This window comes from Colossoma macropomum, unplaced genomic scaffold (assembly GCF_904425465.1).
Source record: "Colossoma macropomum unplaced genomic scaffold, Colossoma_macropomum, whole genome shotgun sequence".
Classification (NCBI taxonomy): domain Eukaryota; kingdom Metazoa; phylum Chordata; class Actinopteri; order Characiformes; family Serrasalmidae; genus Colossoma; species Colossoma macropomum.
The window spans coordinates 13,546,847-13,571,377 of NW_023494795.1; the positions used below are offsets into that span (position 1 = coordinate 13,546,847).

At 40.0% G+C, this 24,531-nt stretch overlaps 2 protein-coding genes across 3 annotated transcripts in view; one reads left to right on the forward strand and one right to left on the reverse strand.

Annotated features, from left to right (window-relative positions):
* Positions 1–15,965, reverse strand: part of angptl1a (angiopoietin-like 1a) — a 35,292-nt gene extending 19,327 nt beyond the window's left edge. The window contains exon 1 of the mRNA XM_036581542.1: positions 15,621–15,965. The gene's annotated coding sequence lies outside the window, so the exon portion shown is untranslated. The remainder of the gene's footprint in view (positions 1–15,620) is intronic.
* Positions 1–24,531, forward strand: part of ralgps2 (Ral GEF with PH domain and SH3 binding motif 2) — a 158,439-nt gene that overhangs the window by 119,988 nt on the left and 13,920 nt on the right. The window contains exons 10-16 of one of the 2 annotated variants that reach the window (XM_036581540.1): positions 18,723–18,860; positions 19,326–19,416; positions 19,502–19,569; positions 19,694–19,835; positions 20,320–20,471; positions 21,798–21,852; positions 23,917–23,994. In XM_036581540.1, the coding sequence (XP_036437433.1) occupies positions 18,723–18,860; positions 19,326–19,416; positions 19,502–19,569; positions 19,694–19,835; positions 20,320–20,471; positions 21,798–21,852; positions 23,917–23,994 (724 nt within the window). The remainder of the gene's footprint in view (positions 1–18,722; positions 18,861–19,325; positions 19,417–19,501; positions 19,570–19,693; positions 19,836–20,319; positions 20,472–21,797; positions 21,853–23,916; positions 23,995–24,531) is intronic. The other variant, XM_036581541.1, reaches the window with a different exon arrangement.

The following is a 24,531-nucleotide window of genomic DNA, read 5'->3' on the forward strand; positions in this document are numbered from 1 at the left end:
GACACATAAGCTGGACGCCCGTCTCACCGCCGTCTTTTAAAGCTCAAAGCGTAAACTCTGCAGACCAGTTTCTGCTCCCTCCATGTTGAATGTTATAAAGTTTTGCTATGATGCGACGCACATGCGCAGAACGTACTTACACGTTCCGATTGGGAATGTGATCAGATACAGGTGTTTACATGGTTATTATTCTTTTATTTAACAGATTATGTATAGGATTACCCAACTTATTCATTCAGATATTCCAAACGCCCTCAATCGAAGTAGTTTAGGGTTACTGATTGAGCTATTAGTCGGATTATTAACGGATTATTAGGCTGCATGTAAATGTGGCCAGTGTTTGTTCCCTGAAAGGTAGTTTTTCTGAGAGTGTAAATAAGCAGCCGGAATCAAAAAGTGGTGCCCCAGTATTTTGCAAAGTGGTGGGTCAAGTGCGTCCTTGTCCCAGTTGTTTCGGTGGCCATAGCTGCTGAACTGCCTATGGCAGCCATACAGGCTGACCTGGTAAATTTAAACATGAAAGCCTTTGTAAAGCGATAAAACATGTGAAATACCTCACCACCTAACCTTTAGGGTAAAGATAAAATGCTATAAGTAGAAAATACTTTGTTAAGAGAACTAGTGATAAGTAAAACCTAATTTACTGAGGGTTCTGGTTTTACCACCTGTGTTACATTCAGGACTGAGTTTCTGTTATCTGAGTTTTTGAGAACTGACCGTCATATTTGACCATTCATCGTTGACAACTGGTAATCCTATGAATCACTGAAGCACTGCTTAACTAAAATTTGGAGTCTGTTTATTTTTGAATTATATCAGCCAGTACTGTCGGTTATCAGAGTTTTTAGCCCCTTATAATCTATAACGGTGTCTGTGCAAATATTTTCATATTAGATCCTGATAAGAACGAGTAAATGAGTACAATAGAAGGGAAAAAGAATTGAAAGGTACAAGTTACCATGGGAAAGAAAAAGAGGGCAGAAAGGATCAAGGAAGTAATGCAATTTTTATAATAAAGGAAAGTAGGCGAGATGCAGGAGACAGAAAGAGATGTGTGGAGGTTGGAAAGTGGGTCAGATACATAATGCTGCCGTTGGCCGTCCTGCTAAACAGGTCACCTGGAGTAGGCATAACTTCTTCAGAGCAAAAGAGCTCAGCTATCATGGCCAGCCGCTGACTGTTTTCTCTTATTTTCTCTCTCTTACTCGCTCTCTATCTGGGAGCTGTCTCACTCAGTCTGATTAGCATTGACAGCGTGTCCAGTGGTTACTGAGACAGCTGGATCGCAGCGCGCTATTTTTTGCAATCACTCTGGAGAAAAGAGTGAAATACTTTGGCGTAGGCTTAGTAGCGGACGGCTAATGCGTCCAGAACAGATGTTTGGAGTGCCGGCCCAAGCCAAAGCAAAATGATTGCTGATTCGTAACTGGAAGCTCGCTTCGCTTCGTAGTTTATTTTTCTCTCCTTCGCTTTCTCTCCTCTGTTGCTGATAAAGGGAGTCTTGTATGCATTCTTAGTTGAGTGTGAGGCTAAAGCACAGAATGTCAGCTATTGTTTGTGTTTATACAGGTTAAACTATGTAGTCTTTTATAATCATTTTTATCTCTAAGGTCAATCAGTGGCACAGTGGAAAAGACGCTTACATACAGTACTGTGCAAAAGTCAAGTGCCACCCTTCATTTATTTAATGTCCAGTCAAAATGGCCATTAAGTACAAGTTATATAAGATAAGACATGAGATAATCCACTTACGTAAGGAAGGGGGAAGTCAAACGAAAATAAGTGAAAATACAAGAGTTTCCAAAAACTGGAATTCGAAGAATGATTAAAACATACAGAGAAAATGGGACTCCTAATCACCATGCAAGACCTGGTAGAAAACCAAAACTGTCAAGGTCAGAAAAACAGCATGAAAATCAAGCTCCACTCTTGCTTTAGATATGAAGAAATCCACAGGTGTTTCTGTCTTTCCTTCCACTGTGAGAAGACAGCTCAGCGCTATGAGTCTGAAAGAACATGGAGCTGTCAAGAAGCCGTTACTGAGAAAAGGAAATAAACAAAAAAGAAGAAAAATTGCTGCTGGTGTTTTCAGAACAACGGACTGACCACTGCAGAGTCCAGAGTCCAGTCCTCAACACCATTGAATGTGTTTAGGATTGCTTGGATCATGATAAGCAGAAATTCAACCAGATTCTGAGACTGAACTTTGGAGGTGTGGAAAATATCCCTGCAGATTACTTTGAAAAACTGAAAAGTCTCCAGAAAAGAATGGAAGCTGTTATAAAGGCAAAAATACTGAAGAATGATGACAGAATAATGGACAATATGGATTTGGAAGCTGGAACAAAGACGAACTTCATAGAGTTAATATCAGACTGATGCTTTTGGCTTTGGCTTGTTGCATACATGCACAGAAACTATGAGGTCATGCAATTACAGATCTTCTTAACGATGCTATAAAGAGTTGGAATTGATCCACTACTTCCTCTTTGGTCATTCTAGGAGTCTCCGTCCCCACCCATCTGAATCATACAGTGCTCCACTCACAATACACTCATCTCCCTGTTCCCTTCCGTTCTCTCCACCAGCTTCAGCACCTTTCATCTTCTGTGTTGACAGCTGCGGCCCTCTGAGGCCTTTGCCAGTTGGCAGTCGTTGTGTTATTGGTAATCCATAGGTCAGGCAGCTTCTAGAATGTTCCATAGCCATTAGGTTCTGTGGAGAATCTAAAGTGAAAAGTGCTCACTGATGTCACGTTTGAGCTGAAATTGTAAAGTTGTTTATGTTGGACCCAACTGTACTAACAGTGGTTAAGGAAGCTATCAAAGACCAATTCCCATGAGGTTCTTTGGTTTAGAGAGAACAGTCAAAGGCTCTATGACTGAATCATTGTGGAAACCTCAATACAAATATTGAATCAAAGCTCTGTGGCAGTCTTTAAAGTTCAGTACACATGCCAACAGCCGCCTTCTGAATCATGGTTTCGTCTTCCTGGTGATCCGTCACGTGACTGTTATGTGCCAAAATGCATTTAAAGTTACTTAGCTGATACCAATAGCATCTGTGAAATCTCCTACTTTGTCCTTCCATTTTTCCAGCTGAGATTTTCAGCAAAGCACTAAATCAGCAACAGTTTAAAAGCCTTTCAGCATGCTTTGGCTTTATAAGCAGTTATCATAATCTTTTGTGATCTCTCACCACATGAAGCCAGAGAATGCAGTATGTATGTCATGAAGACGCTGTAATGACATTCTGTAATATAAGCAATAACACATACATCTCTGTATTCTTTTATGGGTTGGAAATTCTTCATAAAACTCATGTGAAAGTATCATTTCGCCTCATGAGTTCGCCAAGCCGGTCGACAAATTTAGCCCTATTCGAGCTGTATTGGTTCCATAAGAGATCTGGTAATGCAATTTGTGTGTGATTTGATTGGACAATATGTGTGGGATAAAGGGTCTGTATAATTTCACCCAAATGACCCCAAATAACCCAGATGAAACATCATCGTGTGAGCGTTCACCTCAGCATTATGTGACAGGCGCCACACTTCTGAACAATAATAACACGTATGACTAAATGGCATACAGACTAGTATTTGCTGACAGACAATGTTTGCTATCCGGTGTCAACCAGAGGAGGATGGGTTCCCCTTCTGAGTCTTGGTTCCTCTCAAGGTTTCTTCCTCCTGCTCTTAAGGGAATTTTTCCTTGCCACTGTCGCCACTGGCTTGCTCATGGGGGCTTGGACCTGGGTTTTTCTTTTTCCGTAATGCTGATTTTTCTGCAAAGCTGCTTTGTGACAACACCTGTTCTAAAAAGTGATATATAAATAAACTTTGCTTGCTTGCTATTTGGCTAATAAAAAAGGGGCTTCATTGAACTTACCAAATGCCACCCAACAAGACAGAAAACACACTGCCTTGAGAAAGGCACTTTCGAGATACTTCATTTTCCTTCTCCTTGTAATTCAGCCATTACTGAAAATGTTGTTGTGAATTGCGGTAGTCTTTTCATGAACTTGAGGATTAAGAAATTTGGTTCAAATCAAGCTCCATTTAAGCTGTTAGCCTTGTCTAGGAGGCGCTGTTTTCTTTTACCAGGTTTTGTTGTTACAACATCACAGTAATGATTTGAACAGGACTGCTATCACCAAGGGAGCTCAGAGTTCAGTGAATTATACAAGGTGATTTGCTCCAGGATGATGACTTGAAAGTTACGGAGGTTGCAGATTCATACTGGATTAAAATCACAAATCTTGTCAGTATACATGCGGATGACAGCACCTCTCCAGATAAAACTAATCCAGCTAAAAAAGGACTTTAGTGTGCAATTCATAATCTAAGTCATATTGTGTTTTTGGCCACTACACAGTGAGATGCAGTTGTTGGGTCGTTGACTGGGTCTGCATAGGATCTGAAGTGAGTGTGGGCTTCTTTTATAATAGGTAATATGCTTCTGAAATTCGGTACAGTCTGTTATATTGTTGGGTGAAGTGTACATTGTACAAGCTTTCTCACTAAGAGTCCATTTCTGGACTATGGAGAAGTTACCTAATTAAATACAGTAAAAGAAGAAATTTTAGTGAATTAAAGAGGTGAAAAGTCTGAAAGTTTGGGACAATAAAGTAAAATTGTTTCTTTTTTCATTTTTTTTTTTTTCATGAAATTTGTAATCAAGATTACATTTATGACGCTAAAATAATGTTTATTTCCCAGTAATGTTTTTGTTTGTACGGAGTAAACTGTTATTTTTAGGATTTAGGACCCCAGTTTTGGTGCATAAGTATTTGGACAAATGGGTGCCACGTAATCGGTCAAGCGTTCTCTTAAATTTGTGCACACAAGAACTGTAAATGTGTGTTGTGCTGGATTTTGATGTGGAGTTTGACTTTTGAATCTAGTTTTAGGGTACAAAGCAAGAAACAAGATTGGAGACCTGACTGTGATGGACAAGAAAGCCATTTTGATGAAAGGCAAACACCTCGTAAAACCAGTGCAGATCAAAAAAGAAAGAGCTATTAAGGGAGTACACAGTTTGTGGTTCTTCATCCACAACTGATGACAGAAAAATCGTTAAAGCTGTGACAAAAGCCCCCAAAATAACAGTTAAAGAAAATGTCAGACAGTCTGCAGAGTTTACGGGCGAAACCATCATGATTCATCATTCGCAGGTAGCATTGAGAGAAAAATACCAAAGCCACCTTCATCAAGAGTAGGACAGCCAGGCTGGAATTTGAAAAGAAGTACAAAGATGGGCCAGAAGAGATCTGCCATAGCGTTTTATGGACAGATGAGATGAAGATAAAACCTTATCTTGATAAATAGCATTAGCACACAGAACGTCACGGTTTGGAACTCACGGTACGTCATGATGGTAGCACCTCTAAACTAGACAGAAGAAGAGGAAAATCCCATAATCCTACACCAATAACATATTACATTACACAAATAACCAAGAAGTTCATCTGAAAGAAAGAGTGGAAGGTTTTAAACATAGCGAGTCTTTTGAATTGAAATCCAGTTGGGGTTCATTTTGATGATGAAAATGAATAAAAAAAAAACTTCAAAACAAGCAACAACTAAAAGAGAGCATTTTAAAGGAAGATAAGAGTGTGGTGATGTCAGTGGGATGCAAACCTCAGGCATTTATTACAGATAAAAGGTGTGTTAAACCTTAGTACCTAAAGAGTGAAGATTATCACAGGCAGAAGAGCAGAAAGCAGAATGTCTGTCTGGCTGAACCGGTCTCCATGGACACCAAAAAAAGTTGCATAGGGAGAAGGGTCAGAGAGAATAGGTAGCATTAGTATGTCAAGCGTCAGGGATGAAGTGTCTTCGGCTGCTGAATACTTTGAGCTTGCTTTTGTTTTATCTGGCAATTGCGAATTCTACAGCTTTTTGTTCTCTGACCTAAGAAGACACTGGAATCTAAACCAGGTATTCCAGCTTCTGGTCTCATTGCTAGAAATATTTAGGGATCATTTAAGTAAGAGATTACGTTCTCAAACGTGCTGCCCAGAGATGTACACACAATGCCTGGTGTGCATTACTGTGCAGAAGTCTGAGTGACTTGTGATGTGACATGTAAATGACATGTAAAGCCATTTATCTGGACACTAAACACTTATTTGTAACCACTAACATAAAGTAAACAGAAGTTAACAAATATACAGTACATTGTGAATTTATGTGTGTTGGTGAGTTAACTGGACCATTTCCAAAGCTCTCCTGAATGAATTCCAGTATTTACAGTTACCATCCAGTACCTAGTTTAGCTAATCTGTCCTTTGTTAAATCAAATCAAGCATGCAGCTCATGGAATTTAACACAGAGAAGACAGGAACCAAAACTGTGTTCTTCTAGCCATGCTATTAATACCTTTTTGAATCCAAAACATTTTTATTGTTTTACTATACACTCTCAGATAAGAGGTATGAAACTGTTACTAAGGCAGTACCCCTCTCATCACTGGGGTGGTACCCTCAAGGATACATCTCAGAACCTTTAGTCGGGGAACATAACTGTACCATAATCCACTGAAATTCTGTCTTAAGTTGTACTGACTCCACACACCCCGTCTCGTATCCAGGCTTTTTATTTGATTGTTCTGTTTTAAAACTTAAGGTCATGAAAAGGTACAAATATGTAATTTTCACCTGGAAAAACTTATTTGAGGTTCACAATTGGACCTTAAAACCACTGTTGTACCTTTTGAGGGAACTTCTACATTGTTTGTACCTTGATGAACGAAAAATGTACCTGCACAGCACCTTTATTTCTAACAGTGCATTTATGTATGGATTTATTCATAAATTGTATTTATACTAATTTATATAGTGTTTCACAGGCAAAAACACACTTGCTGCCGAGATAAACAATTAGTTAGTAAACAGTGGTAAACAATTTTCATTGCTGACCTTTTCACAGCATTGTTTATTGTACACTAAAATAGCAAAACTAAGAATGTTGTGAGGTACGTTCTCGTTGACTCTTCAGTTTTTAACGGTTTGACAGGAAACTTTTATCAAGCTAAATCAAGCTTTTATCAAGCTTTACCTTCCAAAATAGGCAACAGAAGTTTACTGACTTGAACTACATCTAAATCTAAAAAAGGGGCCACGGGGGTTGTGTGGTAGTGTTACCAGGCTGCCTCACTAAGCCTGTAGCTCCTCCTTAGCTTGAAGACTGGGACTGTGAATGGTGCTGTTAAACAGTCCAAAAAAAAGTGTGGATATGGTCCTTGTTTAAGATGGCCACACTTTCTAATCCTCTCCACCTGAATGCAGCTTCTGCTTTTCACTAACTTTACACATGCACACGCGCTCACCTACGCATGGGCCTATCTATGTGATCACGAACACACCTGAGTTATTGCAGCAGTGCCAGGAGTGAGAGAGTTTTGGACAAGATTTATTTATTTTTATAGCGAATGTATTTCCCAGCCTTTTAAACAGTATCAGAGATTTCCACATCTGGCCATCAGACTTTCCCAAGACTGGTCCGAGGGGAGACACGCAGGGAAAGAGAGCATTGGAGGCTGACAAAGAAGAGCTGGAGGATCAGAAAGAAAGCAAAAGGGATCAGAAGGAGTACAGAGATGGAAGGCACAGTGAAAGAGGGAGAGCGCAGTGAGAAGTGGTACTATATTGTATTTGGACGTTTCAGGAGATCGCAGTGAGCTTTATTAACTGTATTAACTGAGTTCATCAAAGCTTCTTCTCAAAAATACAAGAGAAGGAAAGAGGGAGAAGTAGGGGAAGTAGTAAACCAGCTTCAGGTCTGCTTTTTTCAGTGAATTGAGTAAAAATAGCTGTTTTTCCATAGACATATTCACACAGACCACACACCCACACAAATTCAGTATGGCAGCAATTAGTGACATAGTCCACCATTTCAAGCTGGGCCAAAGATCAGGAAGCCAGGAAGTCGCAACATGAAGGACTCTTATTCACTCTGGAGCAAACACTGACATAATGAAGGATAGCGGAAGAGAGGGAATGTGGGGGTGGATGAGATTTGGGAGAGGAGGGCCAAAGGAGAAAGGTTGGAAGGAGAGAACTGGTCAGCATGTCCTTTGTTGTACATTGTAACCCCATCTCTTTTAAAAGAGCGTAGGGGGAAATTGAGTTTGGCGGAATGGCGAGAAGTAGCGAATGATGCGATGAATTTATGGAGTGATAGAACTGGGCACTCGGGAGCCCTAATTGGCTTTGGAGCCAGCACTGGAGGCTGGGGTGCCGTATGAAAAGAAAACTCTTAATTCAGCAGAGCGTGGCCTTTTGGAAGCAGCATGGTTTGGAAAGGTCTGTAATCGGCCCAGATCTCCAGCCACCAAACACTTTTTACATACCCTTTTGAACGCTCCTCCTTTCTAACCACTGTCTGAAAGCTGTTAAAGTCGTTTCTCTGATATGCTCTTAAGAAAATAAAAAAATAAAGTTGCCCAAAGGGTTCTTGCAAGCGAAGCCAGAGATGAACGACTTTTATTTCTCTAAGCTTGATGTGCCAGAGTGAAGATCCGTTCTAAAGTTTTAACACCAATTATTGTTTTAACTTTACAGTATGTGGCAGTTCTCTTAAACTTTTTGAAGGTTCTTATTTAAAGAATGGTACATTAGAGAGTCAGCTGTTGCAAGGTTCTTTATGGAACCAAAAGTGCTTCTTTTATGGCATCACTCCAAGAACTCTTTTGGCTTCTTCGAGTATTCTTGGGTCAAAGTCGGAGGAGCATAATCATACACACTGTCTGCTTGTGATTGCAGAATCCCAGAAAAGGTGTTTTTAGGGCGTTTAAGGAGTTTAGGAGTCTACTAACCCCCATATCCTCTAGAGTTACAACCCCAAATTAAGACCTCTTTGACTCTGCCTTCAGGGCATGTGTATTTCTGCCCTACCCCTTTGAAACATTACAGAAATGTTCCCCCAAAACAGTGTGTTTCTGTACTTTGTAGTGAAACAGCTGTTACTAGACAGACTTAAACCAAAAGCTTGGAGATGCATGTGGAAGGCCATTGTAGATCCACTGTGCCACACTTTTGTAAGTCAAGCCTTAAGTCACTTGTTGCTGGTTATAACCAAAGCATGGCATCATTTTATAGAAGTATACATTTTATATCACTCATAGCTCATTTAGACTAGCCAAGAAATTCTGACAAAAGTGTCAGTTTTGTACTTAAAAACTAATTTGTGATTGTAACCAAAGAAGGAGGTATTTTATTATGATTTGATTCTAATGTAAAGCTTTTCTTGTGTGTACAGTTTCACACAAGAACCACACTTTAATATTGGCTGATTTTATGATTTTCATTCATTTCCTTTTTTTGGATATTGAAACAAAAGTGAAGACTTTTGTTGATGCAAAATGCAAATTGAATGTAATTGTTGTGTAATTAATTATATAGTTTTGTATTATATTTAAAAAGTATCGAAACAGCAATAATAACTTTTAAGGGTTAAATAAATGAGCTCACGTGAGTACAAATGAGCACACGGGTCGTGTTCTGCTGTCTGAATGTGTAATATCCAGAGATGTCGGTGTTTATAGGGAAGTATTGTTATCGTTCTGTTACATGGTTGCAGATGGCAGAGTTGTTTTCTGCTTTCACACTGGCAGAAATAAAGCCTGTCTTTCATCTATAGCAGTGCACTGTTTTACACGCAGGACCACAGTGAACTTGGTCTGACCATTAGTAATGTGTATTTAGAGTACCTTGTTTTTATTGTCCGTGCGTGTGTGTGTATGGGTGTTTCTAATGCCTCCAACCCCTCCGCATGTGTTTCATATTAACGCTTGGGTCTGTTTTTCCTGTGTTGAAAGAAAGAGGTCAAACTGTATTCTTCTGCCTCAGTAGGGCCAACAGAGAAATGGATTCACATAGAAGTTTTCCATGAAACTGGTGCAGCCGCCTGGTGCAACTGCTGCTTTCTAAAACTAGCCTGTGAAAGTGCTTTTGACTGTGTGAACACAGAAATTACAGCCTTCCAAATTTCCTTCCATCAGAATCCAGTAAGGGTGAGCAAAGTGTATTTTAAAGGTGGTCAAGACATGTAAATGTTTTTTTTGCATTGTGTATGCCGTCTCACTTTCATGTAAGAGACCTACTTTTTAACCCCTTAATATCCCAGGCTTATTACATGCAAAAGTTTATTAAATTATTCCTCAGCTATAAAAATATGAACCTGACATCCAGTCCAAAGGCTTGCAGACATATGTACCATCTAGGGCCGACTGATATATCAATTGCCAACATCCACTTGATTTATCATTATATGGCAAATGTCCTTCCAATGGAACACAAGTAAGTAGAGGCTTCTGATATGAAACAGCTCTATTCTGAATATTCAGTGGTTTCATTCTTAAATGCTAGTCTTTATGGAGACTACTAAGCTTAGTCACTACCAGCTCACTTCTGTTACACTAGTACAGGCTAACATTGTCAATTTGCAACAAAACACAACTAAGAAAAAATAAGTCATCTAAAGTGCGTCCAAGCTTGAATGTTGAGGATATCTAATTAAACGGTTTCTTTGAAGAGAGTGGAAAAATCCAAGAACAGAAACCAATCATTTTAAGAAATCCCGCCCACCATTCTACAATATTTCATTTTTGTTTTATTTGTTCGTCTTAAAATAAATGTAACTTGAATTTGACAGTCATATTAGGCAGTTGAAAAGTACTTTTTAACTAAAACACCTGGAGTCTGTTTATCCATTATCAATTTTTACCTCCTTAAAATGACCGTCTGTATCAGTCACAATTTTCATGTATTTCAGGCCCTAGCAAAAGCATGTATATGTGTGGTGGTGCTTGTGCTATTTTTGATTGCATGGAAACACATTTAGGCAAATTTCCATATAACACAAATCTGTGTGTGTATTGAGCCAGTGGGTCGGTAGTTGGAGCCTTGCAGCAGATACTAAATCTCCTGAAAGTAAGCCCACCTTAGCAAGATACCTCAGGCTCATAGCTTTAAGAAGGTGCGCGTGTGTGTATGCTGCGTCCCTCTGGCAGGTTTCTTATCCTCGTCCATGTCAAGCGTGTTATGATTGGCCAGCCTATGCTCAGGGCCTTTTCCCTTATTTGTCACTGCCTCAAGCACAAACACTTTTCTCAAAATTGACTTTCTCTGAACAATCCCATGAGAATCTGAGAGACTGTGCACAGATCATTTCCACCATGGAAAGAAACAACCCTCCACTCTCTCCCCTCTCAAACTCTTTCCTGTTTAAACTGGTGTAAACATTCATACCTTTAGGCTCCTTTAGGAAACAACGCAGATTGAGAACATGCATTGCTTGATGAGTAAACCTTGAACATAAGACGTTCTGATGTGTACGTAAATGCATGTGTTTGCAGGCATCCTTATGCAAGACTCGTGTGGTGCTTTAGCTCTTTACACATTTGCAGCAGGTGAACCGAGCGCCAGACTCTCAAGCACGGAATGTTCCTGCAAGATAAATGACATGGTTTGTGTTTGTGCGCATAGATGCTTTTTAGTGCTCTCAGAGGACATTTGTGTTCTTAACCTTTGACATTCCCCTTGTTTTATTTGAACAGTTTGGACATCTTGTGTGAAAGAATTGGAAAAAAAAATATATTTTAACAAGGACTTCAGTCAGGAGCTTAGTCCCAGTTATTAATGATGCAATGAATTGAGAATTCTTGGCCGGAACTGAAACCGCAATTCAGGACCATCGGGCTGAAAAGTGAAACCGAGCGTTGATGATAAATAAAAACACCTTACATAAAATAAACTGTTCTATAATTATTTAAGTATATAGGCTATAATATGTGCCAATTTAAAGACCCCACCCTCAACGACAAAGAATGACTGGTCATCCAATGCTGCGTTTTTTAGTTTGCACTTTGCTTTTGTCGTTTGTGAACGTTGTGATTTCAAAAGACAGGCTACAGACGGCATGTAAACTAGATTTTCCTTTCTGTTTTCCTTTCTGTTTGTTTTGCTGTATTTTGTGTATGCAGAAGGATGTCATGTCAAGTGGTATTAAACCTGTAATGGAGAGACCACCAGTTGGAAATCCCTGTGGTGTCAACCAACCCTGACTGCTAACCTTGTCACTGATCTGTAGGCTAATAAAAAACAAGCAAGCTAGTTTTACTGTAACTCTTACCTCAGTCATCGAACAGAATTGTAAAGAAATTCTATGTTTAGTCAGCTGAAAATGGACACCAGACACAAGAATTTAACCCTTCAGCCAAAAAAGAAGCCGTTTCTGTTGTTTGAGTAAGTCATTGTCTTCAGTGTAATGTAAAATCAAAGAACCGTTACAACAGATACAGTGACAATATCTTGCTTTCCACCAGTAAAATCATGTATTTGTCTTATTTCTGCTTTTGCCAGCTAACAAACAAATAAATAAATAAAACGGCTCGCCCTTAAAAATCCACCTCAGAGTAGCTGTAGTTTTTCCAAAGTTCCTCTCACCTTCAAGATACATCATCAGAAGGGATTTTCCAGGGTTTAAACTGGAAAATCTCAGTCTACAGACCACTGCACCACTGCTGTGGATTCAAGTGAGTGCAGTTACCACTCATGTAGTAAACACAATCACGCTCAGGGCTCTGACCCTGCTGGTTGAATTTTTCATTTGATCAGAATGTTGCTTTAAGAGCATCAATCCCTTAATCTCAGCGTCCTGGCACAAAAAAGATGTTTTGAATTTACAAGATTCAAATGTGTCTTTTTATTTATTTTAAATTTTAATTCAGGTAACACACTGGTGTGCAACCAACTAAAATATTTGAATTATGTAAATTCAAAGCATCACTTCATTCAGTGTAAGACTCATCATCTTGTCTAATTAGCGTTATGGCTGTGTTTTTGACCATATACATTCCATAACACATCATATTTCAGAGGTTTAAGCCTGGGTTGTATATGGACTCCTGGCTCTCATAACTACATAAGTAGTTTCATAATAATTACTATATAAGCATAAATATTAAGATGAATGAATAATAAGCATGTAGTTGAAGGGTTAACCGCCACACATAGTGAAGAGTGTCAAGGATACTACAAACAGGAGCGTGCTGTTAGCGTTAAAAAAGTTGTCCACTGTCATGCTGAAGTTAGGAGTGTGTGCGTGCACGTACAGGGAGAATATCGGGTAACCGGGTTCTGCATTTCTACATGAGGAAGCGGTTAGCGTAAAATGACCTTGTGTCTTGGTGGGTTTATTTTTCTTTAAACACGGCTTTTATGAATGGAGCCCCTTATCCCATCCAAAACAGTGGAGAAATGCTGTGTGGAAGGAGCCACCAAGAACACACGAGCCCCTCCACACTCAGAGCTTCTCTGCAGAGCCCACATCACAGCATGTCATCTTAAAGAAGTGCAAATATGGAGCATATGATCTACCAAAACACATCAAAGTATATTGTAGAGTCAGATATGGAAAACGCTGAACAAGTCTTTGAGATGAGCTTCATTTAAGGCCACCAGATGCCCTCAATAAAACACAGCACCCGGGCCAAATCGAACATGAACCTGACATTATTTGTTGAAAATTGCTTGCATGTTGCAGAGCAGGGTGTTATTTTGGAAAGCTGAATAGTTATAGTTGAAAGAACTACATTTCCCAGAAAGCCCTGTTAAACTTTATCTTAATCAGCATGAACTACTCTCAGTCTAAATTAGTTTTTGTTGTAATTTGCAGAGTGATTAGTGGTTTGGCGCGCTGCTTGTGGGGATAAACATTCTTATGTTCTTGTGATACTTGAGTTCTATGTGTTATGATGCAAGTAGACTACACATCCGTCTTTGTGCTCTGAGCACCATGTGGATGTGGCTGTTAAGGAGGAACTCCACTGATTTTTTAAGATTTCTGCCTAATTAAATTGTTCAGATGTAAACAGTCATTCAGAGTGGTTTGATGTAAAATGCTCCGTTCTGTATAAACTTGCCAAATCAGAATTGTTCACTCAGACGGCTGGGGTGTTTAATGCCTCAAAAAGGTACCTCACAGAAAGTTATTTCATGAAATGGTTATGAATATGCTGTCTGATGTCTGGGACATTGTTTCATGATGATTTTGAGATAAGGTTTTGGCCTAAAACCTCATCATCATCATCATCATCATCATTAACCGCTTAGTCCAGATAGGGTCACGGTAGCAGTTGGGAGAGCAGAGAATCCCAGATGACCCTGTCCCGCAAAATTTCCTTCAGCTCATGCTGGGGGACCCCATGCTGCTTCCAGGCCAACTTGGAGATATAATCCCTCCAGCTGGTCCTAGGACAACCGCTGGGTCTCGTCCCAGTAGGCTGTGCCTGGTAAACCCCCACCGGGAGGCGTCCAGGGGGCATCCTGATCAGATTCCCGTACCACCTCAGCTGGCTAAAACCTTTTAAAAACTCATTAATGGCAGAGTGGTACATGTAGATTGATGTGAAGCAAAATAGTTCCCCAAAGAAAAGATATACTTTAAGATCTACCGCAGTTTTACCATTATCAGCCTTACATATAAAAACTCAGAAGACTAGGTTCACTGGTGGTTGTGAACAGTAAATAAAATGGCTAGATCTGTGTTATAGGTATTGTGATCACTATAAAGAAATCTAAGGCTCTAGGTTTCTCTACCATGATACATTCCATATCAAAACACTCTGAATGGCCTTGTTTACATCACAATAAGTGAAATATGTAGAAATATAGAAATATGCAGAATTTTGAATATTGAGGGAAATTTCACTGCAATTCAATTGCATTTTTAGTGCAATTTAGAATGATTGGCAAATATAAACTGAACATGCGGATGTGACTAGAGGAACTATTTACACAGTCGTGGAACGTACCCAGTTTTTATATTTGTATGTTTGAGATGACCCCAAGAATTTAGTTTTGGCCAAAAAAAAAATGAGTGCACATTGTAGTGAATGGAATTCAAATCCTGTATAATCAATTTTAACATCCCAAAATCTGAGTACTTGAATCACCACCTATACGTGTATTTTTACACCCTTTATTCACGTATTATTGACATACACTCAGGGCTGACCATTATGTATCTGCCTTTCAAATGAAGATTCAGTTGGTCAATGCCTCGCTGGCCTTGCCTGCACTGCTGTAGACCAGCTTTTCTGCACCCCGACCCAGTACAGATTACAGAAGGCACTGCTAGTCTGACACTCAGCAAGGCAAACAAATCACATCCCTCACATCCAGCCCTTTTCTCCCCATACAAGAGAGGCGAGAAGCTCTAAAACTTCTATCCGACTCCTCTGAGGAGTTTCTGAGGAACTCTCCAGCTTTGATCTCATTCCAGTTTTGGCCTGCAAGTTTACTCAGATTGGGTAACTGGTGTAATCCTATCCAGTGCTCGGGACTCTGACCCGCTGACCGGCCAGCGGACCGGCGAGCTTTTGTTTTGAAGGAAAAACAACTATCGGCGCTAAACATTACAGCATGTGCTGAGCAGAGAGCGGTGAGAGAGAGAGAAGGCTTTCCTGAGGACATGCTGCAGCTGTTGAGAGAAAAGAGAGCAAAAGAGAAACAGTGGGAAGAGGAGGAAAAGGGAAAATGAGGTTAAAAAGAAATTGAAATCAAGTTAGAAGAGTTATAAAGTGAAATAAGTAAAGAACTCTATTCACACTCACCTGTGGCCTTTTCACTGTGGCTGTGTGTATTTATTTGTCTATGTGTATGTACTGCGCCGTATCAGCTCTTTAGGTTCGGATGTGTCTTGCTGTGTCTCCCTCAAGGTGCCTGAAGTCCTGTGAAAGTCCTCAGGGCTCTGCTTGTCTCTTATATCCCTTGATTGAGGCCTCCTCTCTGGGACAGCTCCTTTCCAGATCTCTCCAACTCCCTCGTTTCCAGAGAGCCAGTAGCGAGCGCTCTCCTCTTTAGCAGCTCTCGAGCCGGGGATTGCTCTGGAACTCCCAGCTGCTGCCTTGTGGAGACTGAGCCACCCTCCGACGCCGCCTGCGCTTTTTCACAAAAGACTGGGGAGGTGAGGGAGCGAGGGGAGAGGAGGAGGGCTGGAGGAGAGGCTGGGAGAGAGGGGTCAGGGTTTTTTTTTTTTTGCTCAACTTTCATTTTTTGGAACTAGCCCTGCACTCCTCTGATGTAACTGTGGGAGAAACAGAGCCAGAAGAAGTTGACTCCTCCTAAAGTTACGGCTCCCCCCTCAATCAAGTTATTCTCTTCTTCTCCAGAGGAGAGAAAGACAGCAGCAGAAAGACATCTAAACTCCAGACTGTGGTCTGAGTGGAGACAACGCTAGTTGGTTTCTCGTTTTTTCACACTCTTTATCTATCTCTTTGTCTTTCTCTCTCTCTCTGTCTGTCTCTTTCTCTCTCTGTCTCTGTCTGTCTCTTTGCCTGTTTTCTTGCTCTCATTCTTTCTCTCTTTTAATTTTCTCTTGCTTATTTTCTCTTTGATTCTATTTTTCTGTTCTCATTCTCTTCATTCTTTTTTGCTGTCTTTTATCTTGCTCTCTTTCTCTTGCTCTTTCTCTCTCTCTCTCTCTCTCTCTCTCTCTCCCACTTTTGCCTGTTTTCTTGTTCTCATTCTTTCCTTTCTTCTTCTTTCTTCTCATTCTCTATTTTTGCTCTCTTCCTTTCTGATGTGCTCTCTCTCCCTCTCTCAGTCTCCCTTACTTTTGCCTCTTTTCTTGTTCTCATTCTTTCTCTTTTCATTCTCTCTAACTCCCTTTTCTTTCTTTTTATTCTCTTTCTCTTCTCATTCTTCATTTTTTTTTATTTCATTGATCTTCCTTTTTTCTCCTTTCTTGTTCTCATTCTCTTTTCATTCTCTTTTTGCTCTCTTCCTTTCTCTTGCGGTCTCTCTCTCTCTCTCTCTCTCTCTCTCTCTCTCTCTCTCCTGTCTCTCTCTCTCTCTCTCTCTCTCTCTCTCCCTCCCTCTCTCTCTCTCTCTCTCTCTCTGTAATGTGAGCCAGTGTGAGTTATTTGACATATGAAGTGAATTGTAGCTGAAGACGTTTTTGCGCGTTGGCTCTATTTCAGTTGGTAGTGCTGATTTGTTGCAGTTGACTGTTCAGTAATGCTCATTAGAGTCGGGGGATTTTTCCATGCTTTCTCGCAGACGCTATGTAATGTACGCATGGCTGCGTGTGGGTTCAGAAGTACGTGCTTGTCAAGTGTTTGAATGTGAGTGGGTTCCCAGGTTCTGACTGGACTACACTTGGTCCAATGAGGTGCGAGAGACATGACTAGAACACACTCCTCCTTAAGGGGGACCTTTAGCCAACCTAGTCTCCCACACGCTGTTTGTCATCATGGACATTTGAGTGCCATTTCACTGACATTGTAGCTCCCCTCCCCCAAACACACTCACACACTCTCTGTTTTTAATCAGTATGATTGATGGGACAGATAAGACTCTTATTAGATCCTCTGTTTGAGGTCTCAACCCTTCATTTGCCATGTCATCATCTCTTTAGCAGCTTGCTTCCTCTTTTCTTAAGTGCGTGTATCCCATGGCTAATATGATTCAGTTGTGTAATACTAGAAAGCACACAACCTTATGGGTTTTTCCTTTCAATTAGGCATTATTGTAGCTGATTATAGCTGTGCCTGCTGCTTAAGTCTAAATTCTTTAAACTCAGTAACTGAAAGGAGATGTTTTTTTGTTTTTAATGACTTTTTGATTTTGAAAGCATTTTTTCCTCATGAGGTTCTCAAGACATCAGAATTTACGTCTTTTTCTCATCATTTGTCCCTACAAAGTTATTAAAAGAAAGTACACATGCGTGCATATAAATGCACGCAATGAAAAAAAAGTGTAGGGTCAGGGATTTTTAAGCAGGAGGTGATTAACTCTTTAAAATCCCACACTTAATACATCATAAGGCTTATATTCTGTAAGTACATGGACTACAGTGCAAACTGAGTTATTCTTAGGTTTTAGAAGTGTATATGAAAAGTTCAGACCCGTTGAAAGATCCTGGCCATTTAAGAGGTTTAATTAGATGCAAAACGCAGTACCCATATTTGCTACCTAAAACATCCACTGTCTTTTATTGCTGACTTTATATTGGCTTGTATGAATGTAGGATGAAATTTAGGGGAGAGAAAATTGGTATGTTTCGAAATGTAGACAGACTAAAGTTCCTTAGACAAATGCCCTCAAGTGATGCACAGCTAACCACGTACAGTAATGTTGAAGATTATAGTAATTTATTCCTTTCCACCCCTGCTATCACTTATTTCTAAAGACCGTAGGCTGCAGTCTGAAGTGCCACTTTGAAAAATATCCCTTTCTCCCGAAGCCACCCATCCTTCTTTTTAATGTTAACGTTTTCAGTCATAATGTTCCTAATACGCTCAAATATTTATCCAAAGCGAAATAAGCATTTTCGCCCACGGCCAAAGAAGATCTGTCTATACTCCTTCTTTCTGGGCTCTTTCCCGCAGTAGGAAAGAGGGAGACATATGACTACATTTTCTCCCTTTGTTTATTCTGTGAGACATGAACAGCTGGACTGGACTGAGCGACACCTTGAGTGCTGGAAACCTATCATTAGGGGGCTTTATGGGGAGAGGAATGTGTTTGTGTGTGATTGGCTGATTGCTGAGCCCAGTAGGAAGTTGTGTGTTTAGGAGAAATGGGATGACCCTGCTGGCCCATTGTGCTTTCTGTTAAGATGGCGCAGCTGGGAACTGTTCTCATAGCATCATGCTCAAAGAACAACACAGAGCCAGCAAACTGACCTTACTTTCTGTATTTGCTCTCTGTAGGAATATACCTGTCTGATCTGACATACATAGACTCAGCATACCCCTCCACCGGCAGCATTCTGGAGAACGAGCAGCGCTCCAACCTAATGAATAACATCCTGAGAATCATCTCGGACCTCCAGAGATCCTGCGAATATGGTGCGTCTCTGCCTCTGGACATGCCAGTCTGAAAAGCACACTGAGGATGCAGATTATGATTATGCGCTGAATTTAAGCCCTTAAACCCTTGAAGTGCCCACACTTCAATTCCCCACTGTGGGTTTCAATTTCAATGCAAGTCTTATATCTTATATCTAATCTCAGAAACATCTCCTGAAACATGAATAATTTAGAAAAGAGAACTTAATGGCATTTTAAATGGAAATTAAATAAATTAACAGTGGTCTCTGACTGTAAATTGCATAATGGTTATGAAAAATAAAAGTAGAAAATTAAAGCATTTTCTGCTGAACTCAAGTAAAAGAAAAAAATACTATGATTCAACTGCTTCTGCTTTTGATATTACTTGTAATTCATCACTTTTCACCTCTGGCAGTTACTGAATAATAAGTATTAAGATTAATAACTGAATGTTCATGGAATTGTATTGTGTTCCTCTCTCAGATGTACCAGAATTGCCTCATGTCCAGAACTATCTCAACTCAGTCCACTACATTGAAGAGTTGCAGAAGTTTGTGGAGGATGACAACTACAAGTGAGTGTTTTGTAGAACCATGCTTTGTGCTTATACGTGTGCATATGTGTGTAACATCTAAAACTTATGTCTGATTCATGTTCAGGTTGTCTTTAAAGATTGAGCCAGCCACCAGCACACCCCGTGCAACTGCCTCTAGAGAAGACCTTGTAGGTAAGGAAACGGGCATCCAAACATCCATGAATGACTCTAAATCTCCGTACACATAAAATATATATAAGTAAACATACAGTTTGTCTTTCTTGTATATAATTATGTGTTGTGTGTTATGGTTCAGGTCCTGATGCCTCTGGTTCGCCGCTATGTGGTCGCCGTGGTAATGCAGCTGAGGGCGCCCTGCCCAAAGTCCCGCCCACGCCGCCTTCCCCTCGCAACCTCCTCCCGTACGGACACAGAAAGTGTCACAGCTTGGGATACAAGTGAGTGTCCTTCACTCACACCCTTCACTTCAACCTTTCATTAGTGGACTTTTGCTGCCCTCACACTCATTATATTCACTCATGCATTTTTAATGCTAGAGTTCCATGCTGTTTGTTATTTGGGTTAATCTCTTTTTTTCCTGTCCAATAATTCAATTCTGACTCTTTTTTTGTAATGGTCCCCACAGGCAGTGAACTCAAAACAAAGCCTTGCTTGTTCTATTAAGCCATGATATCTTGCACTTGTGCACAAACCAGTCGTGAATCATCTGAAAAGTTCAAATGGGTTTTGCAGGAAAATTATACTTGTATCACAGTTAATAGATGAATGTGTGAATGTAGCATGTACCTTTATATGGCCTAAGTTCAGAGGACTACTGAACAAAAGAAAAGGGCTAATATCACAACTGATGACTGGACTGGATGTTACTACAGGAATTTTCTCAGAAACCATGAACTTTTGTGTGTTTTCCCTGTGCTGTAGTTTCATTCATAAGATGAACACAGTGGAGTTTAAGAGCGCTACCTTCCCCAATGCTGGGTCCAGACACCTGCTGGACGACAGCGTGCTGGAAAGCCACACGCCCACACGGGGCCAGGCTGAGAGCTCCACTCTGTCCAGCGGCATCTCATTGGGTAACACACATGCTCTCACATAACCCCCTCTAACCTCCCTGCTACTTTCTTCAGTGGTACTACCTGCACACAAAGAAATGCACATGCTTATATGTAGGGCTTCACCGATACAGACTTTCAGGGCCGATAACAATAGCCAATAATTAACACCTTTTGCCTGATACCGATATTTAAAAAATGATTCATTCATTCAAGTGAAGTGCATAAAACAAGGTAAAACTGTGAAGAGGGGTCATTGATTAGTCATGACAGAGCTGAATCTGACGCAGCAGTTATTGTAGACATTTACATATTTAGCAAGCTCTATAGTCTAGAGCAGGGGTCGGCAACATGCAGCTCCGGCTCTTTTACTGCCCTGTTGCGGCCCAATGGCTGAATTAGATTTTTAGATAAAGTTGCTCTGCTGATTGTTCTATAGCAGTTTAAACGGTAAATGGTCTTAAACGCTGGAGTTGATATTGCCTATAACTGCTACTTCACTGGCCTTTAACCCTGAAGATTGGCAAAAACCTCACCTATCTAGTAGCATATCGAAAAGGCAAAGAGAGAGATTTAAGACAAGTATTGGTAATTTCGTGATGAATGGACTTATTTGCATTTATAATCACTCGAACTGGCTTCCTGATACAATTAATCTGCAAAAAACAAACTCAAACACTAAAAAGTTAGAGGCTGAAGTCAGCTTCTTGTTCAAATTTTCCCGTTCCACCTTACATGGTGCAGCAGTTACATTCTGGCACCTCGGGCACCATGTAAGGTGGAACGGGAAAATCCGAACAAGAAGCTGGAGAATGAGAAGCTGACTTCAGCCTTGTAAAAAGCGGCTATAGCTGAGCCAAATCAAGTCTGCGTTATTTTTAGCCTACACCAGTACAATATCACATACTGAGACATATTTACTGCCAAGAGGGTAAAATGGACAAGAAATGTGGCTCCCAAGGTGGTTTGATTTTTATTGAGAGGACAAAATGGCTCTTCTTAACATTTGGGTTGCCGACCCCTGACCTAGAGCATCTTCTAGTAGTAAGAAAAAGGTAAAGCAGTGACATTCATGCCGAGATGGAGAATTGAACCTTCAGTCTTCGGAGTATAGCGCAGTGGTGTTAACCACCACGCTATGCAATTTAGTGAGTTTGAAAAAATTAAAAAAAAAAATAAATAAACATACATTCCCAGCACTAGTAACTACATAAGCATCAGTGCATGCTTGGGAATAATGTATTAACTAGCCATATATAGTGCACCTCTACACATGTGCATCACATACAGGGATATATCTTGTTTGATAAGGGACATCTAACACTTCTGCTCTCATTGTGGCTTCAGGAAGCAGTGAAGGCTCTGAACTGAGTGAAGAAATGTCTTGGCCTGCATTTGAGAGGTGAGTGTCTGTCTCTCTCCCACCCACATACACATGTGCCTGTCATGCTCTGCTGCCACGCATACATGACCACAAATGGACATTTACATGGCAGATTAGCCTAAACATATGGAATGCTTACATAACCAAGTCAGCCTGTGGCTCTTGTCTAGGGTCAAATAAACATGCTAAGCCTCTCAATTTGGAACCTCTTAATATGAGAAGAAAAAGAATGTGCTCTCATGTTAAAGATAAATATTTTTTAATGCTTATCTATAAAAATAAGTGATGCATTTTATGCTTTTGTGAATGGTCAATTATGTATGACTATTTCCATGAGCACATACTTGTATTTATGCAGTCATGTGTAATTATGTATTTGTAGAAACATTTATATATAATTGCTTGTTTACAAAAACCTTCATGCATAGTTGTCTTTGTAATGTAATTAGAGAAGTGTATCCTTATTATACAGCTATGCATTTCCACAGTATGTGTTAGGTCACTGGTTTTGAGAGTTTAGTACAAAGATGCAAATCCACATGCTTGGAGGTGAAATTCACCCAAAAGTGTTTATTGCTTTTTCTCCTAGCAACCTCTGTTTGTGAATCACTACAACTGACCACAATAATCCCCTCCATAGTGCGTGACTCTGTGTACCAGACCATTTATTCCCCATCTTATTTCTGAAGATTTGGCCAACAGTCTTCAAAGGATTGGATTGAATCATTTGAGTGAGATGCTTTTGTGGCTCATGGTCTCTGGAATTTTGCAATTGCCCTAAACACCATATGCATTCTGCTCTTATTTACTCCTTCCTTGGCCTGAAACCACATGTTGCCCTAATTTTATGATGGAGGTTCCACTATAAGTTGACATCCACCACAATAAAATAGCAAATACAGGATTGTTTTTTTAATGACCCAGCATAAAATGGTGATGGCCTTTTTCAGACGAGGAAAGGAGAAGACCCAGCCACTTCAGAGAAACCCTCTTAGAAGATGGGTCCTTCTCCTGGTGTGTGTACACTGCCCATCAAAAGTCTGGAGAGACTTAAAAAAAATGTTTTTAATAAATGAGTATTTTTGTCGATTTGCAATAACTTAACATACTGAAGACAAACCAGGCTTATATTTTGAGAAAACAACATCATGCACATATTTGTGACGTGTTTAGAAGAGTATAAACTGTATTTTAGAAGCAGACACGCTTTCAAGATTGCTGTGGTCAGGCCTCTACAGAAGAAACATAACTGAGATCCTAGTTTAACACCTCTAACACTTTCATAATGCCTGACAGACTATGTTCCATATTGGGTCTTAAGATCATCAAGACTGGTGAGGCAGCCTGCTGTTACTATGCACCAAAGATTTGGAACTCTTTTACTTATTAGTATACAAGCACATACCCTTACTTTATTTAGTTAAGCATTTTATTAGGTGATACATTTTATTAAATTCATTTAGAAATTCTGTTTTGTTCATTTTATTGTTTTAACTTACATTTTATTTACCTTTCTGATTTCTGATACTTTATTGAGTTTCTGTTCCTTTTACCTTTATTTCTATTAATATTAATTAATATTAAGTGTTTTATTTTATTCCATTGTCTGTTTTATGTACACTGTCTTACTGTTTCATATTTAATTGTACTGTAAACCACTTTGAGGTGCATTTTTATGTATGTAAGGGGCTACATAAAGATATTATTTTTATTAATAATTAAGAAAAAGAAATTACAAAAGTTCAGGTACATTTGTAATTTCTTAAAAAAAAAACTTATGTACATACTTAGTTCACATAATCTGTCAGTTTTTCAGAGCAGTCCTGACTATTTGTATGAAGAAAGCGTGCGCAACAGTTAAGCTGCTTAAGTAGGTTGTTTTGATGAACATATAATTTTTTATTGTTTTATTGTCACAAATACTTCCTTGTGATGTGTTTTCTCAGAATAAACCTGTTTAAAATGCTCCCTTATTGTAAACAGTTTGAAACCACGAATGTCCCCGGACTTTTGACAGTGTGTGTGTTGGTGTGTGTGAGGGTTGAGACTGATCAATGCACTGCTGTGACTGACACCCTACAGGACTCGTTTCTACCACTCTTTGGGCCCAGTCACGCGAGTGGGCCGCATGTCTTGCAGAGGAGGGCTTAGGCCCAGCAGGTAACAGCAGTCACCCTGAGGCGCTCTCTCTTTTCCCTCTCTTTCTCCCTTTCTCTTTCCCCTCTCTCTTTCCCTCTCTGTTCCTGTCCCCTCCTATTTGACCAACCAGCTGCACTTTGTGTGTAATGGTGCTAGATCATGTGATTTTTGCTGTGGCTCTAGGTGATGGGCTTCTCTGAGTCAGACGGAACTGTGCGTGTGTACTGGTGATTTTCTCAGCTTACTGCTTAATGCACATCTTGCTGCAGCCAGAGCAGATACTCTGATCACTGCCTCTGCCTCTTCTGTAGACCCTTTACCTTTACAATGAATGAAGAAAGTCATTTCTTGTGGCAGCTTAGTTGTGATATATGCGTAATGTGATGTAGTGATACAGGCAGTTTGCCTCTCTTTCTCCGACTCTTATCTCAAAAACAGCACCAAAGCTCAGTGGCTTCAACTGCCCCTCAATTAGAGGAGGCAAAAGAGTGAGGGGGAACGCTCTAGAAAGAGACTGTTAGTTTTGTGTGTGTAAGTGTGTTTGTTTGGTTGTGGGGG